Genomic DNA, 15,710 nt, shown 5'->3' on the forward strand with positions numbered 1-15,710 from the left:
TTTCCCATTCTTGCTTGATGTACAGCTTCAGATGTTCAACAGTCCGGGGTCTCCGTTGTCGTATTTTACGATTCATAATGCGTCACATATTTTCAATGGGAGACAGGTTTGGACTGCAGGCACGCCAGTCTCGTAGTAAAAGAGTGCCTTTTACTACGAAGCTACGCAGAATGTGGTTTGACATTGTCTTGTTGAAATAAGCAGGGGCGTCCATGAAAAAGACGTTGCTTGGATGGCAGCATATGTTCCTCCAAAACCTGTATGTACCTTTCAGCATTAATTGTCCCTTCACAGATGTGTAAGTTACCCATGCCATTGGCACTAACACAGCGCCATACCATCACAGATGCTGGCTTTTGAACTTTGCGTCCATAACAGTCCGGATCGTTCTTTTCCTCTTTGGCCCAGAGGACATGACGTCCAGAATTTCCAAAAACAATTTGAAATGTGGACTCATCGGACCACAGAACACTTTTCCACTTTGCATCAGTCCACCTTAGATGAGCTCGGGCCCAGAGAAGCCGGCGGCATTTCTGGGTGTTGTTGATAAATGGCTTTTGCTTTGCATTGTAGAGTTTCAAGTTGCACTTACGGCAATAGCGCTTAACTGTATTTACTGACATTGGTTTTCTGAAGTGTTCCTGAGCCAATGTGGCGATATCCTTTACACATTGATATTGGTTTTTGATGTACTGCCTGCCGCCTGAGGGATCAAAGATAACAGGCATTCAATGTTGGTTTTCGGCCTTGCCGCTTACATGCAGTGATTTCTCCACATTCTCTGAACCTTTTGATGATATTATGCTGCGATTGGCTGGCAGTTCAGGGTGTACCCCGCCTCCTGCCCGATGACAGCTGGGATAGGCTCCAGCACGCCCGCGACCCAAGTGCGGAGAAGCGGCTCAGATGATATTATGGACCTTAGATGATGAAATCCCTAAATTCCTTGCAATTGTACCTTGAGGTACATTGTCCTTAAACTTCTCGACTATTTTCTCACACACTTCCTCGCCCCATCTTTGCTTGTGAATGACAGCAATCATGGCACCCACCTACTTTTTTGCCACCTGTCCCAGCTTTTTTGGAACATGTTGCAGCCATCAAATTTCAAGTTCATGATTATTTGCTAAAAACTATAAAGTTTATCAGTTTGAACATTAAATATCTTGTCTTTGTAGTGTATTCAATTAAATTTTGGTTGAACACGATTTCCAAATAATTGTATTCTGTTTTTATTTATGTTTAACACAACGTCCCAACTTCATTGGAATTGGGGTTTTACAACAGTCAAATCGTGTTCCGATTTGTTGATCGGGGGAGGGACACCCTGTGAGGACAGGCAATAATTAACCAAGAGAATAAGATGAGAAGATAGAAAAGGGCAGGACAGGATGTGGGAAAATGAGCAAGGAAGTGCGACTGACGAGTGGTGTGGTGGGATTCTTTTTTAGTGTCTAAACACCTGTAGAACCTGTGAGTTGATGTGTTATTATAACCTGTGTTGTTATTAGTGGTCCCAGCACAAGCAATTAAAGCCTATATCTATTGAACTTATTAGTGAATGAACACCATATCACATTCATGATAGTCAACTGGTGTACGGAGTTGCTGAGCCGGCATATTGAGGAAGGGTGGGCCCAGATCCCTTCCCTCCCACAAGGGGGGGGGGGGCAGCCAGCGAGCCCATCCAACAGGGGACCCAACCAGGGGGATGCCACCGACCCCCCAAGACCCGGAAGGTCCCTAGTCCAACCGAAGCGCCCTGACCAGTCCCAAAGGAAGAGGCACGGGCACTGGACCACCGCCCCCCACACGGTATAAAAGGGGCTTCTCTGAATTGCTCAGTCATTTACAAGCAAAGATGGGCCGAGGTTCACAAAGAGGTGAAGAAAATAGTTGAATAGTTTCAGGACAATGTTCCTCAACGTACAATTGCAAGGAATTTAGGAATTTCGTCATCTACGGTCCATCATATCATTAAAAGATTCAGAGAATCTGGAGAAATCACTGCATGTAAGCGGCAAGGCCGAAAACCAACATTGAATGCCCATGACCTTCGATCCCACAGACGGCACTGGATCAAAAACCGACATCAATATGTATAGGATATCGCCACATGGGCTCAGGAACACTTCAGAAAACCAATGTCTGTAAATACAGTTCGGCGCTACATCCGTAAGTGCAACTTAAAACTCTACTATGCAAAGAAAAAGCCATTTATCAACAACACCCAGAAACGCCGCCGGCTTCTCTGGGCCTGAGCTCATCTAAGATGGAGTGCTGTAAAGTGGAAAAGCGTGGTCTGACGAGTTTACATTTCAAATTGTTTTTAGAAATTGTGGACGTCATGTCCTCCTGGCCAAAGAGGAAAAGAACCATCCGGACTGTTATGGACTCAAAGTTAAAAAGCCAGCATCTGTGATTATATAGGGCTGTGTTAGTGCCAATGGCATGGGTAACCTACACATCTGTGAAGGCACCATTAATGCTGAAAGGTACATGCAGGTTTTGGAGAAACATATGCTGCCATCCAAGCAGCGTCTTTTTCATGGATGTCCCTGCTTATTTCAGCAAGACAATGCCAAACCGCATTCTGTACGTGTTACAACAGCGTGGCTGCGTAACAAAAGAGTGCGGGTACTAAACTGGCCTGCCTGCAGTCCAGACCTGTTCACATTGAAAATGTTTGCCGCATTATGAAACGTAAAATACGACAACGGCAACCACGGACTGTTGAACAGCTGAAGCTGTACATCAACCAAGAATGGGAAAGAATTCCACCTATAAAGCTTATACAATTAGTGTCCTCAGTTCCCATATGTTTATTGAATGTTGTTAAAAGAAAAGGTGATGTAACACAGTGGTAAACATGACCCTGTCCCAGCTTTTTTGGAACGTGTTGCAGCCATAAAATTCTAAGTTAATGATTATTTCCTAAAAACAATAAAGTTTATCAGTTTTAACATTAAATATCTTGTCTTTGTAGTGTATTCAATTAAATATAGGTTGAACATGATTTGCAAATCATTGTATTCTCTTTTTATTTGTTTAACACAACATCCCAATTTCATTGGAATTAGGGCTGTATATAAACATTAGATGTGTTCTCTCTTTTGCCTAAAAAATAAAATCTCTCCAGTCTGGCCCATAAGTGCTTGAGACCCTGGCAAGAATGTTAACAGACATAGAATAAATGGTCGGGGCAGGAATATGCCAAAAATATTTCAGCCCTTTATAAAATAAATTTTCACCTTGACATAGTTAAATCTTTGTATTCTACCAAATGATTGACAATGTCACAGCCACCCAAATACACTGGCTTCATATTTGAATGTTCATCAAAAATACCCAACTATCCTTGCTTCGTGGTGGTGTTGTGAAGAGACTAGCTTAATTAAGGGGGGAGAAGACATCTGACCTCTTCACAGAATTTAAACATCCACATTCACTTTTACTAGGTAGAAAAAAAACAACTGGTTTTCCCAGATTGTCAATATGTGAACACAGACATATACATCAGTTTTAAAATATCAAACTAAAACAAAACATTCATTTTATAAAAAATTGTGTTAACATTCTCCATATAGTCAAACAGCAGTTTAGTAAATTTGTTTCATCTTGGGCATTTTCTGCAGTGCAGAATACAGTATATGGGCTTTGGCTGTATATGAATATGTATTTGTAGAATGTCTTCTCTGATATGATTTTTTTTTTATCTGAGGGAACATGTAGGGAACATAAACAATCTAAGCTCTCAAGTAAAATAAAAAGCTATTTTAGAGATCCCACTTCAACATATGAGGGCATTTTAAAAAATAAATATAGATCTGCAAAACTCTCATTAAAACCTGCTATTTAATTTAAGACAAATGGTGATAAAGTTTATTGGTCTTGATCTGTGATTGCAAGAGTGAAAAATACGAGTCGCAGGCAAACAAACCCTCAAACACTGGCAAACATACCAACATACAGTTATAAGTACTATTACATCTTGGATTCGATACCATTTTTAATATTAGGGGATTATGATGAACGTGAACCCAACAAGAAAAACAGTCCCATGAAGTTTAAAGGACAACTGCAGAGAATTGCAGAAGCTTGATATAAAATTACAACAACATGCAGAGTGTGCAGAACATGTCAAACTGTGACTAAATGTATTGCATACTGTACAGGTGCTTAATATTACAATTATCATTGTGGCGAACATTCAAACTTCCATTAGCATAAATCGTAGTCAATTGTTGTTCAGCTTTTTACATTATTGGGTCAAAGAAATATTGAGTTGTTTGGTTTACAGCTTTGCGTTCAAAATGAATAACATTCCACCCTTGTTTGCGCTTACTGTTGGAGCTAAAAGGCAAGCTACCATGCTTACCAATGGTGGTCAAAACCGCTGACTGATGTTAGCATGTGTATGGTTGGGTGAGTGGATAGTGCATCTGCCTCACAGTTCTGGGGTTCAAGGTACAAATCTCAGCCTTGGCTACTCCTGTGTGGAGTGTGCATGTTCTCTTAATGCTTGTGTGGGTTTTCTCCACGTACCCCGGATTCCCAACACAAATTGAAGAATAAATTGCCTAAATTGGTGTGAATTGATTGCATGGTTAATAAAAGGTTTATAATGGAGACAATATGACCCTTGAAAAATTTAGGGTCCAGCTTTAGAGGTTCCACTATGTTATGTAATTTCAAGAAACTTTCTTCATACAGACCAGGCATTGGCAAATTGGAATATTTATAGTCATAATAATAATATACCATTCATAAGATAATACATTTTAGTTTATTCAAAAATACCCATATTTAGTATTAAAAAGATCATATATATTTCAACATTATTAAATAGAAGAAGTCAGTCAAAACACACATTGAACAGACGGGGAATGCAGAACGAGAAGGAGGCTCATAAGAGTGCAATATTTTAGATTAATGTGTGACAGATCTAATGTTTTTGGAAATTTGGGCACATTTGCTATAACCAAACCAGGAAGATTTCACTATTGTTGCTAATTGAATGACCTAACATTTTTTTTTTTTTTTTTTTTAGCTGATGTTCACAAAAATGCCATTTACAGAGATGTGTGTTTGTGCGCGTGACTGTGGTTTCAGAGTCTCTTGTTGCCCAGTCCAGTCAATCCACACTCACTGTGTGTGTGCTGATGTTTGGCGTGTCACTGTCTCCACACAATAGTTTGGTTTTTCAGAGGGAGTGAAGCCTGGAAGGCATACACAACGGTAGGAACCCAATGTGTTGATGCATTTTGCATTTTTACACAGCGACATGCGATCGTTGAGTTCTGAACACTCATTTACATCTGGGGATAGAACAAAGGGAGGCACTTCAGTGATAACATACAGTATGTACTTTAATCCCAATTTATTTAAATGACATTATTCATTGTGCTGAAATATGACGGCGCTCCTACCAATGCAGGCCATGCGGGGCATGTCCAGTGTGTAACCATCAAAGCACTCACAGGTGTAACCCTCTTGGACTCGAACACACCGACCGTTGTCGCAGCCGTTCAATATACCGCACTCCTCTGATCGCAAACCCTCAAATGCCTTGAATGGATCTGTGGAATTAAGGATGACAAAGTTTAGCCTAATTGTAATTTCGTGCTCTGCTTTGGACCAAAGCAGAAAATAAATCTGGCATCTTCTGACTGAAATCCGATTTCAAAACCAAACCTTGTATTACCAACCAAACTGGTTTTGTGTTGATATGGTGCCGCAAGATATTTACCAGCTAAAATGTCCATTCGTCCATTTTTTACACAACGTCCTGGAGAGAGGCGGGGTCAACCCTGGCCTGCTCGCCAAGTCAATCGCAGGGAACATATAGACTTAGCCATTTAAACTCAGTCACACTGAATCTTTAGGCTCTATTTTCGGTGACAGCACATCTGCGGTGGTACCCAAATGTTGGTGGATTCTGATTTTCGTGATTAGCTACAGTTAATTCATGATTTAACGAGGGGCACGGTTACTTTTTCACACAGGGCTAGGGAGCTTTGAACAGTTTGTTTTCCAATTACCATTCAAAAACTGCATTTTATGTTTACTTGTGTTATCTTTGTCTGATATTTTTATTTGACGATCTTAAATATTAAAGTGTGGAAATGCTGAAATTAAGAATTTGAGAGGGGAGCCAACACTTTTTCACGGTACTGTATATTTTAGTTATTTTTACCCACAATGCTTTGTCATGTGATTTGAATACATTTGCTGCACAACGGAGGTCAGATGTTCAAGAAAGAAAATGAAATGTGTGTGAACACACCCAAAGTCAACGCACATCATACAACATCAATGCTGGTGGTTATACAATGCAAATACAGTATAGTGTCCATCATAGGTCTCTTGCAACTAATACTTTTAGTTGGGAAATCCAAAAAGCAAGACGATCACTTGAACAGATTGCAACTGACATAGGGTGAGAGAGGTAGACACAACACCCTGCATGGGTACATATGTCGCTTGCTAGAAAGAAACCCATGCATGTGAACCACTGCACTACCATTGACTCTTGACTATTATTGATGGTTGGTTTTAATTTAATATTTGTATTTAATATTTATATATATTTTTTAATTTAGACTGTGACTATTCAAACTTTCAAATATGGGACTCAGTCTGACAGATAAGAGCGTAATGCTGAGGAGGAGTGTCAGGATGCTGTTGGAGCAGCAGACTACAATATTACTTACACAAGATGGCAGAGAAGCACTGAACAACAACTTTCGGTCGTGTGTGGCCAGTGGGAAAGCTGCCTGATCAGCATATAGTATTTCTTTTACACACTCATCAACCATTCATTGCAAACACTTAGCTACAACCATAATATAGACACACATAAGATGGCAGAGTGCGTAACAAATTAAGGTAAGAAAATCACACTCTTCTATTATTATTCTTCTACAAGGGGGAGGCGTTCCTCCCTCTTCTCTAGCACAATTGGGAGGTTGCTTCTTTTCACCTGGATATTGTTGACATTTCACAACTAAATTGAGGACTCTTTGTACAACCCCAATTCCAATGAAGTTGGGACGTTGTGTTAAACATAAATAAAAACAGAATACAATGATGTTCAACTAATATTTAATTAAATACACTACAAAGACAATATATTTAATGTTATAATAAATAATAATCATTAACTTAGAATTTTATGGCTGCAACACGTTCCAAAAAAGCTGGGACAGGTGGCAAAAAAAGACTGAGAAAGTTGAGGGTTAGGGTTAGGGTTAGTCATCACCTGTTTGGAACATCCCACAGGTGAACAGGCTAATTGGGAACAGGTGGGTGCCATGATTGGGTATAAAATGAGCTTTCCTGAATTGCTCAGTGATTCACAAGCAAAGATGGGGCGAGGTTCACCTCTTTGTGAAGTAGTGCGTGAGAAGATAGACGAACAGTTTAAGGACAATGTTCCTCAACGTACAATTGCAGGGAATTTAGGGATTTCATCATCTACGGTCCATAATCTCATCAAAAGGTTCAGAGAATCTGGAGAAGTCACTGCATGGAAGCGACAAGGCCGAAAACCAACATTGAATGCTCGTGACCTTTGATCCCTCAGGCGGCACTGCATCAAAAACCGACCTCAATGTGTAAAGGATATCACCACATGGGCTCAGGAACACTTCAGAAAACCACTGTCAGTAAATACAGTTCGGCGCTACATCCGTAAGTGCAACTTGAAACTCTACCATGCAAAGCAAAAGCCATTTATCAACAACACCCAGAAACGCCGCCAGCTTCTCTGGGCCCGAGCTCATCTAAGATGGACTGATGAAAAGTGGAAAAGTGTTCTGTGGTCCGACGAGTCCACATTTCAAATTGTTTTTGGAAATTGTGGACATCGCTCGCATCCTCCTGGCCAAAGACGAAAAGAACCGGACTGTTATGGACTCAAAGTTAAAAAGCCAGCATCTGTGATGGTATGGGGCTGTGTTAGTGCCAATGGCATGGGTAACTTACACATCTGTGAAGGCACCATTATTACTGAAATGTACATACAGGTTTTGGAAAAACATATGCTGCCATCTAAGCAGCGTCTTTTTCATGGATGCCCCAGCTCACTTCAACAAGACAATGCCAAACCACATTCTTGCACGTGTTACAACAGCATGGCTTCGTAGTAAAAGAGTGCAGGTACTAGACTGGCCTGCCTGCAGTCCAGACATGTCTCCCATTGAGAATGTGTGGCGCATTATGAATCGTAAAATACGACAACGGAGACCCCGGACTGTTGAACAGCTGAAGCTGTACATCGAGCAACAATGGGAAAGAATCCCACCTACAATGCTTCGACAATTAGTGTCCTCAGTTTCCCAAACATTTATTGAATGTTGTTAAAAGAAAAGGTGATGTAACACAGTGGTAAACATGACCCTGTCTCAGCTTTTTTGGAACTTGTTGCAGCCATAAAATCCTAAGTTAATGACTATTTGCTAAAAACAACAAAGTTTATCAGTTTGAACATTAAATGTCTTTGTATTCAATTAAATATAGGTCGAACATGGGGTTCAATCCCCGGCCCTGCCTGTGTGGAGTTTGCATGTTCTCCCCGTGACTGCGTGGGTTTTCTCCGGGCACTCCGGTTTCCTCCCACATCCCAAAAACATGCATGGTAGGTTAATTGACAACTCTAATTTGCCCGTGAGTGCGAATGGTTGTTTGTTTGTATGTGCCCTGCGATTGGCTGGCAACCAGTTCAGGCTGTTCCCCGCCTCCTGCCCGATGATGGCTAGGATAGGCTCCAGCACGCCTGCGACCCCAGTGAGGAGAAGCGGCTCAGAAAATGTATTCTGTTTATATTTATGTTTAACACAACGTCCCAACTTCATTGGAATTGGGCTTGTACAACATTCATGCATGAACCTTTATCTCACGGACTGAGTGTAGGTTACTGTATGAACACATTTGTTATGAGTTATAAAAATACACGGTATTAACCTTGTGGGGTGATCAGAATTAGCCACATGTGCTCCCACCACCCCTGAGAGAGCAGTGTCACCCATGATTGCAGCAAATCATTGTATTCTGTGTTTATTTATGTTTAACACAATGTCCCAACTTCACTGGAATTGGGGTTGTACAACAAAACCTCCAAAGTTGAATATGGTGCCGAATCGTGTCTATATTTTGCCAAGGTGAGCCCTAGATGCAGTTATGCTAACTTGCCACTAGGATCAATAGTGACATTGTGGTTTACATAGGATTGCTAATTTAGTGATGTCACTAGATTAAGTAACTTGATTTTGACACCATCCCCTCCCTCACTCCTCTCAACCACTTCAACCTCATAATTTTTGGCTACGGTTCACAAGTGGGAAAAGAGCAGAAATTGTGGTAGGCTACAACTCAGTCACATTTTACTCATTCAGTTAAAATCCATGTTTCTCGCAAACGTGAATTTTGTAATCAGGCTAAAACGTATACGGCAAGGAAAACAAATGCATATTGTAATTTTCTAAGCGATAAATAATATTTTGGTCAGAATTTTTTCCAGGTAATTTTGGAGCTACAAAACACAAACAATGTATTAATAGTGGTCCCAAACCATATCGGCTATCAATTACAAGTTGAATGACATGCCCCTCAAATAAACGCACCTCATTTTCCAAACTTTCAACTGTTGTTAGAAATATACGTATGTACAGTACATAGTAATCTAGATCTTTGTGGTTAAAAGATGTGTGTTTATGATTTTCTTCCACTAAAACAAACAAAAAATAAAATACTTACATTCCTCATTGTCGTAAAATGGCAAGGCAGGATGCTCCTCAGGTGATGGTGAATAGTCTGGGCTCACTTCATATTCATGGACTGGACCAGCAACAAGGGCATCGCGGCCATAAGGATGCCGCCCGCCAAGGTTACACATGGACACATAATCACCTTAGACAGCAAAAGAAAAAAAAAGCCAGTTCATGAAACATAACAGCCGGCATTGCCTTTGTTTTCACACAAATGTTTAGGGGGAGAGGGTCTCTAAATCCCAAATTAGCAGATTACAGGTACAACATCCAAAATCCACAGAGGCACTTTAAAGACAAATTGCTTGCGTGTTTTTAACATACTTTGCCAATCATGATGATTCAGATTCTGATTAAAAGGCCTGTTTTGTAATTTACAGTAAAATAATGAATCACAGATCATGTGTAAAATTAAAACTTGTTTGATTTAGACATGCGACAAACAGTGTCCTGTTTATTTTGTACCTGTGTTTTTGGGTGGACATAAGGCACAGTCCATGCCCCATGCCTCTCCAAAGAGACAGCAGCACTCTGTGAATGTTGTCTTCCTGTCAGGACCCAGCGGCAGAGTGCATGTCAAGGATTCTGTGACCTTCTGCCAGCAGATACCCTGGAAGTCTATCTGCCCCACCTCATGTTGGTCTGGGGATGGAGACAGAAAGTAAATCAAATATTTTGCAAGAAACACTTCTTGAAACCGTATGTATTATCAGCTGTTTTTTTTTCCTTGTTTTTAAATGCTTTTAATCATGTAAAGCACATTGAGTTACCTTGTTATGAAATGCGCTATATTAATAAATTTCCTTTGCTTTGCTTCTGAACATAGATACGACTGGATAATTGATCATTGTTCTAGTTTTAGTTGAGCAAAACTTGGACAAATGCTCTTACCAGCCACATCAGGAACAAAGATGCATCTGTTACTGTTGGGGTCCAACACCATGGGATGATTACAGAAACAAATGTATGACCCTTCAGTGTTCAAACACTGGGCTCCAACACACACTGACTCATCAATGCACTCATTTATATCTAACAGAAAAAAAAAAAGAAACAAAATATAACTTATTTTTTTGATATACAACCCCAATTCCAATGACGTTGTGTAAAACATAAATAAAAACAGAATACAATGATTTGCAAATCATGTTTAACCTGTATTGAATTGAATACACTACAAAGACAAGATATTTAATGTTCAAACTGATCAACTTTATTGTTTTTAGCAAATAATCATTAACTTAGAATTTTATGGCTGCAACACATTCCAAAAAATCTGGGACAGGCTCATATATACCACTGAGTTACATCACCTTTTCTTTTAACGACATTCAATAAACGTTTGGGAACTGAGGACACTAATTGTTGAAGCTTTGTAGGTGGAATTCTTTCCTATTCTTGCTTGATGTACAGTTTCAGCTGTTCAACAGTCCAGGTTCTCCGTTGTCGTATTTTACGCTTCATAATGTGCCGCACATTTTCAATGGGAGACAGGTCTGGACTGCAGGCAGGCCAGTCTAGTACCTGCACTCTTTTACTACGAAGCCACGCTGTTGTAACACGTGCAGAATGTGGTTTGGCATGGTCTTGCTGAAATAAGCAGCGGCGTGCATGAAAAAGACGTTGCTTGGATGGCAGCATATGTTCCTCTAAAGCCTGTATGTACCTTTCAGCATTAATTGTGCCTTCACAGATGTGTAAGTTACCCATGCCATTGGCACTAACAGAGCCCCATACCATCACAGTTGCTGGCTTTTGAACTTTGCGTCCATAACGGTCCGGATGGTTCTTTTCCTCTTTGGCCCGGAGGACACGACGTCCACAATTTCCCCAAAAATTTGAAATGTGGACTCGTCGGAACAGAACACTTTTCCACTTTGCATCGGTCCATCTTTGATGAGCTCGGGTCCAGAGAAGCCGGCGGCGCTTCTGGGTGTTGTTGATAAATGGCTTTTGCTTTGAATAGTGGAGTTTGAAGTCACACTTACGGATGTAGCGCCGAACTGTATTTACTGACATTGGTTTTCTGAAGTGTTCCTGAGCCCATGTGGTGATATCCTTTACGCATTGATGTCAGTTTTTGATGCAGTGCCGCCTGAGGGATCGAAGGTCACGGGCATTCAATATTGGTTTTCGGCCTTGCCGCTTCCATGCAGTGATTTCTCCAGAATCTCTGAACCTTTTGATAATATTATGGACCGTCGATGATGAACTCCCTAAATTCCTTGCAATTGTACGTTGAGAAACATTGACCTTAAACTATTAGACTATTTTCTCATGCACTTGTTCACAAAGAGGTGAACCTCGCCCCATCTTTGCTTGTGAATGACTGAGCAATTCAGGGAAGCTCCTTTTATACCCAATCATGGCACCCACCTGTTCCCAATTAGTCTGTTCACTTGTGGGATGTTCCAAACAGGTGTTTGATGAGCATTCCTCAACTTTCTTAGTCTTTTTTGCCACCTGTCCCAGCTTTTTTGGAACGTGTTGCAGCCATAAAATTTTAAGTTAATGATTATTTGCTAAAAACAAAGTTTATCAGTTTGAACATTAAATATCTTGTCTTTGTAGTGTCCATCCATCCATCCATTTTCTGAGCCGCTTCTCCTCACTAGGGTCGCGGGCGTGCTGGAGCCTATCCCAGCTATCATCGGGCAGGAGGCGTGGTACACCCTGAACTGGTTGCCAGCCAATTGCAGGGCAAACAACCATTCATACTCACATTCACACCTACGGGCAATTTAGACTATCCAATTAATGCATGTTTTTGGGATGTGGGAGGAAACCGGAGTGCCTGGAGAAAACCCACGCAGGCACGGGGAGAACATGCAAACTCCACACAGGCGGGGCCGGGGATTGAACCCCGGTCCTCAGAACTGTGAGGCAGACGCTCTAACCAGTTGCTCACCGTGCCTCTTTGTAGTGTATTCAATTAAATATAGGTTGAACATGATTTGCAAATCATTGTATTCTGTTTTTATTTATGTTTAACACAACGTCCCAACTTCATTGGAATTGGGGTTGTATATCAAAAAACCTTTTAAACATACACTACATTATGTACTGTACAGTATGATTAAAAAAAACCTTAGGTGAAAGTTTTTCTGCTGTTAATCTACCCATCCAAGCATTCCTTTTTCTATCGCTTCTACATTGAGCTAGAACAAATAATCATTCGCTTTCATAGTCCCACCTCATGGGCATTTTCGAGTCTTCAGTTAACCTAACATGCAAGTTTCTGAAATATGGGGAAAAACCCACGCAAATACAAGGAGAACACAAATAACATTTCACACAGAAAGATCAGCGCCTGTTAGATCTCCTGCTTCTGTTCCTTGAGCTCTGCTCCACCTGTTCCGTGTGTATGTCTGTCCTTGGTGAGACGAGTGGAGTAGGGGCACAGGTCCAGGCAATTACAGTATCATCTGCTGTCTACGCCGGTCCCGAACGCCACCTCCTCGCCAGATCTATAACTCTTGAGCATGAGTTTGTGCATCCAGCTATCTTAAAGTATTCCTAAACTCGTATCTTTTGTATTTTAGACTCTGCCTCGTTACCTTAGCCCCAGACTTTTTCACGAGCACTCCTTGCCTGCCTGCCTTGCACCCTGCACCTGTTGAATTGGAACACGGCAACGGAGTCAATTCACAACCCGGAACTTCACACTCCTGGACCACTGCAATATCCATGACCCCCCCTGTAAAATAAACTTATCATTGCATCTGCCACCTTGCCTCTGCATTTGGGTCCTCCACACACCCCAGAGCCCTAACAGAGCAAAGATTTGAACCCCAGAACCTTTGACTGTGTCACGGCTGTTAAACTATTAAGCTAAAAATCTTATATTTTGGGTCAAACAAGTTTTGCACACACCTCTGCACTCCAGTTTGGCAGAGTCATAGTCCTGTCCTGTCTTGCAGTAACACTCATAGCTGCCCACAGTATCCTGACAGAAGCCTCCTTTACACACCTCCTGGCCGAACAGAGTGCACTCATCTGCATCTGCAAAAAAAACAACATGTTACTTATTACAATATGCAATATAATATAGGTTTTAGAAATGTTCCGCAGAGAGCTAAGATGAATGACACCATGGACAAGAACAGAGACTTGTAATGGTAACAACAGTGACAAATTGTATTCATATGTAAATTCATGTGTGGTATTGCTACAATGTCACACTCCAGTTACAATGTCCGAGATTTCTTTTGTTCACTTACTTTTGTACCTCTCAGCTGTAGGGACTTCATAAAGCAAATCTCCACTTGGGATAAATCCTTTTCCAGATGGACACATCTGGTTGAACTGGTCTGAAATGAGCAGAAATGTGGATATAAATTCTGCCCCACACCCCACAAAAAAACCCTGCTTCCTAACGCTGCTTGAAAACATGCTCAACTCACAGCAAATTGGTTCTAAATATAACATGTACTGTATGTCACAAAATATACCACTGAGGACAAAAACAACAGAAGATCAAGTGTGGTGTCAAAACATCACTCAATAATAAAGCAAGCTCTGACCACACTGGGCTTAACATAATGGTAAACCAACAGTGCAATGTCATATACCAAACTACTGGACACTTTATATTGCTTGATGACTCTCTTTAGCCATGTATGTGTTTATGTCTCATTTTAAATTTTGTTATAGTTAGCTCCAACTACCAGAGACAAATTCCTTGAATGTTTTTAATAAGGCATGACTGATTAATCAGCCGGTATTAGCCCTTTTAATTTTCTTGGAACACATTACAAAATAAGGGGAAAAAAAAGAAAACAAAAAAGAAGCTGATTTTTCTCTTTGTTCTAAAGTTACATAAATACTGAATGACAAAGTATTGTAAAACAGTCGTTCTGCCTGTAAATCTTCATTGTTGTAAGTGTTAAGGGACCCAAAAAGGTTATTTTATTCATGATATATTTTTTAAAATTAATCTGCTGATCAATCGTTTATTGGAATTTTATTCTGCCAAACATCAAAATTGTTGAAAATCCTTATCGATCGGGCCCTAAGTTTGTAAAATAAAGATGATTTGGATTCTGATCACTAGCTTGTCTTTATGAAGATGAGTTCTTCTGGACTTCTTGTAGTATTGTTGCAGCATATCTCACTATCAGCTGCATTGTATCAATCCCAGACTCTCTTCCTACTTTATAACTAACAAGCAGAATTTGTAGCTATATTATGGAAGAATCAAAAAGCAAATTTCATTGAGAATTACTGTCCAAAATTGGGATACAAAGTTAATAAAATTTAATTGATCGACAAAGAGGATAATGGATAATGAATCAACTGTTATTTGTAACATTAACATTTATATTCACTTGAGTTATCAGAACTCCTACTTCCATACCAGTGTCATATTGAGCAGAATAATGCTAGACCAAGGAGTTCTGCCATGACAGAGGTCTGCATGGACCAAGTCCATAGTTGGCTTCATATTGGCTTTATATTGTTCTTCTTCAGGCCACAAACTAGATGAACCTGAATCAACGTTGCACGTTGCAGCTAAATAGTGCACTCGATTTTCATCAGTTGCTTCAAGATGTGATTGATGAACAATAAATTCCAAACAGTCAACACAATTTGATCATTTAATTTATTATAGTCCATCCTTAGTCATAAAGTCCAACAATGGGCCTTAAAGAGAAATACTGTAACATAAATACACATAATTCAGAGCTGCCAACCTATAAAAATTCACTTCCAGAACAATTTGTCCAAATTTGTCTGAATTTCCATATTTTCAAAATGTTGTCAAGAATATTACAATGGGACAGTCACAATCATTATCGTTAATAAAATTATGGCGTCAATATTTGTCATTTCAATGTTTTTTTTCAGCCTTGTAATGGCGGAGCTGTTGCTGCCTGAATCAAAGTACCTGTATATGAGATTTCAATGTGCCATCATCAAAAAAATATCTGTGTCTACGGATTA

The 15,710-nt window shown here is 40.2% G+C and overlaps 1 protein-coding gene across 10 annotated transcripts in view; it reads right to left on the reverse strand.

Moving 5' to 3' along the window:
- Positions 1-4,767: 4,767 nt before the first annotated feature.
- Positions 4,768-15,710, reverse strand: part of ltbp1 (latent transforming growth factor beta binding protein 1) — a 166,608-nt gene continuing 155,665 nt past the window's right edge. For 9 of the 10 annotated variants that reach the window (XM_061691041.1, XM_061691036.1, XM_061691035.1 and 6 more), the window contains 7 exons: positions 13,988-14,077; positions 13,641-13,769; positions 10,659-10,799; positions 10,233-10,409; positions 9,757-9,909; positions 5,430-5,579; positions 4,768-5,318 (listed from right to left, as the gene is read on the reverse strand). In XM_061691041.1, the coding sequence (XP_061547025.1) occupies positions 5,146-5,318; positions 5,430-5,579; positions 9,757-9,909; positions 10,233-10,409; positions 10,659-10,799; positions 13,641-13,769; positions 13,988-14,077 (1,013 nt within the window). In that variant the 3' untranslated portion in view covers positions 4,768-5,145. The remainder of the gene's footprint in view (positions 5,319-5,429; positions 5,580-9,756; positions 9,910-10,232; positions 10,410-10,658; positions 10,800-13,640; positions 13,770-13,987; positions 14,078-15,710) is intronic. The other variant, XM_061691039.1, reaches the window with a different exon arrangement.

The sequence above is a fragment of the Phycodurus eques genome, chromosome 11 (assembly GCF_024500275.1).
Source record: "Phycodurus eques isolate BA_2022a chromosome 11, UOR_Pequ_1.1, whole genome shotgun sequence".
Classification (NCBI taxonomy): domain Eukaryota; kingdom Metazoa; phylum Chordata; class Actinopteri; order Syngnathiformes; family Syngnathidae; genus Phycodurus; species Phycodurus eques.